Genomic DNA, 2,947 nt, shown 5'->3' with positions numbered 1-2,947 from the left:
AATAAATAATTATAATATAACATAACAATAATAATATTGCATTACTATAAATGTTAATCCGGACGTTTCCTAACTTCGACCGTGACGCACCAGGATGTTTTCCAACGTGATGCAAAATGTCACTTTATCAATTACATATTTTATCCTATAAATATCCTATAATATTATTTTACAAGCTGTATTGCAGTTTATTTTTATTATCACAATATAATAAATATTTCCCTGTGATTTACAATTACGCAAATAACTGGAACTGAACCGTGATTCAATGCATTAGGCCTCATCGAGCTGCAGCTGATTTAAATTGAAGATTTAATTTTCTATAGTTGCATAAATACATTTTCTTTACATGCCAATGCAACACTTTAATAACAATTCAATTAAAATATTTAAAGCTTTTAATAATGAGGAAGAATTCGTTTAAATGTCCGAATAACGAGTTTGATCCAAATGTTAATTCGAAGCAAGAAATTAAAGCTTTTTAAAGAATTTAAAGATTTTTCCTCCACGAGGGAAATAAAACACGAGCGCGCGGATCTGCAAAAAAATATACAACTGAACCCAAAGTTTAAATATTTACTTTTTTATTTCCAGAAAAGAAACGTATAGGAAACTCGTCATTTAAATATATTTTTTACAAATAAAAAAGAAGACAATTCCAGATCAAATAAAAAAAAGAAAAAGCACCTGTTAGAAAATGTTTTTATCCAAAAAGGGGGAATAAGGGGAAGAGTTTTTTGTTTTTTATTTACAACATTCTTTTAAAAACGGATCTTCCTTCTTCCATCGCTGCAGAAACTCGGAGCTTCTGCTGGAATTGTCTGTTTTTACCTGAGAAGTTCACTCGATGCTGCTGCTGTGCATGTGTTTGACCAGAGCCACGCGTTGAGTCTGAAGTTTCTGATACTCCTGCTGCAAAGTGAGGAAGTGGGGGGGCGGGTGGAACAGCCCAGGGGATCCGTACGGTGCACCGGGGCCCAGTGGGGGGGAGGAGAAGCCTGGACACTGGGCCACCGCCGCGGAGAAGGGTTCGATGCCCGCCGCCTGCGACTGGAGGAGGAAGGCCTTGGCTGTGAGCGCGCTGCGGGAGAAGAAGCTGGACAGGGCCGGCAGGATGCTGCTGACAGGTGGGATGGAGGAGGGGGGGTGGTGGTGGTGGGGGGCTTGCAGGTACGGGTAGACCTCCAGGCCGGGCAGCTGCAGGCCGTACGCCCCCGGGAAGCCGTGCAGGCCGTTGGGCTCCAGGTGCTGCTCCTTCAGCGGGTCGAAGCGGAAGTGCTGCCGCTTGAAGCGCTTCCTCCGCCGCAGGAAGCTGCCGTTCTCGAACATGTCCGACGAGTTGGGGTCCAGGGTCCAGTAGTTGCCCTTGCCCGGGTTGCCGGGCTCCCGGGGCATCTTCACGAAGCAGTCGTTCAGGGACAGGTTGTGCCGGATGGAGTTCTGCCACGCGGGGAACTTCTCCCGGTAGTAGGCGAAGCGCTGGCTGATGAAGTCGCAGATCTCGCTGAGGGTGAGTCTCTTCTTCGGGCTCTGCAGGATGGCCATGGTGATCAGGGCGATGTAGGAGTATGGAGGCTTCACCGAGGTGGGACCCTTGCTCTTAGCCGGGGGATCGCACCCCGGGACCGGGCTGAACGTGTCTCTGCTCGGGCTGCTGGAAGCTCCTGGCTCCTTCTCATCCAGAGGGTCCGGCTGCTCCTCTCCGGGGTCTCTGAGTCCTTCCCCGACCACGTCGATAACAAGATCCTCCATGATGTCCAGACCCAATGTCATAGTAGATGACACCACCTGCCAACAGGTGGGAGAGTGACAGCTCTGCTCCTGGAACCGGGAAACCCTCTTTTACGCACGACTCCTCTCCATTCACAAAACAAATGGAGCAACGTGTGGAGAAAATCCGAATTCACTCCTCCTCCTCCCCCCCACCCCTACTTCTCTGGAACCGGATTCTCCAAACCGCACCACATCGAGGCTGATTTCCTGTGTTTTGTTGCCTTAAAGCGCAGAAGTGCAGTCGGCGAGTGGTCGTGCGTAATAACGCGTAAAAGTGCGTGCGTCCTCCGAGGTGTCCAGCATCTTCTGGAGGCTCCGCTGCTTCTCTGCGGCTGGGGGTGGGATGTGATGTCACAAGGAAAAGGATTCTGACCAATGGAAACGAGGCAAATGTTACCAAGGAGCGCACTCTCATCATCATCTTCATCTTCATCATCACTCAGGCATCTGTGCCAAGTGGACGCGGGCGATGGAAAACCAGCTTCTAAAAACATCCGCATGAACAACAAGAGCAGAAGGAATTTTATCTGGAGAGGATTAAAACTTAGTTTGATAAATCTGAATTTAATAAAGAGAAAAAGAAGCTTCTGATCATTTGGAACAATGTGATACACCAACTTTTATCGAGGCTGCTCGTGAGCTATATAACTTTTCTTTATATAACTTTTAGTTGTCAGAAATGATTCAAAAGAGTAAAGCAGTAAAAGAAAATTACGTGAATATTTCTATGTCAAAAACTAATTTAAAAACCTGCCTGCCAGGTCATACGAATTTCACTGCTCTGATGACGCTGTTATTTGGTGCAGGTGACAATAAACTTTGATTTGATTTGATTTGATATTTTTAATATATGAAAACAAAAAAGAGACCAAATAAAATAGAAAATACTCAAGACACAATAAAGATTTTGTAATAATCTCAGAGACTATTCGAGGACATCACATCACCGTCACGAATTCTAACACCGAGTGGGGGGGGGAAATCCCCAAACACTCTTCCACGTGAGGCAGGGATTTAAACCCTAATCCCGCTGGAAGGCTCCTGCAGACGCACGTTACGCACACACTTGACGCACAATTACACGTTTTCAGACGTACAACAGAGGATCACACAACTGCAATGACTGATTTCTGTGCAGCTGGAAGGAAAATAATAATTTGTCGCCTGCAGCTTC

The 2,947-nt window shown here is 46.1% G+C and overlaps 1 protein-coding gene across 1 annotated transcript; it reads right to left on the bottom strand.

Annotated features, from left to right (window-relative positions):
- Positions 1 to 840: 840 nt before the first annotated feature.
- Positions 841 to 1,773, bottom strand: foxd7 (forkhead box D7). Its single transcript, XM_061090734.1, has one exon. The coding sequence runs from the start codon at positions 1,771 to 1,773 to the stop codon at positions 841 to 843; it is 933 nt and encodes a 310-aa protein (XP_060946717.1).
- Positions 1,774 to 2,947: the final 1,174 nt, after the last annotated feature.

Source organism: Limanda limanda, chromosome 17 (assembly GCF_963576545.1).
Source record: "Limanda limanda chromosome 17, fLimLim1.1, whole genome shotgun sequence".
Lineage (NCBI taxonomy): Eukaryota > Metazoa > Chordata > Actinopteri > Pleuronectiformes > Pleuronectidae > Limanda > Limanda limanda.
This window is presented reverse-complemented; position numbering and strand designations above follow the sequence as displayed.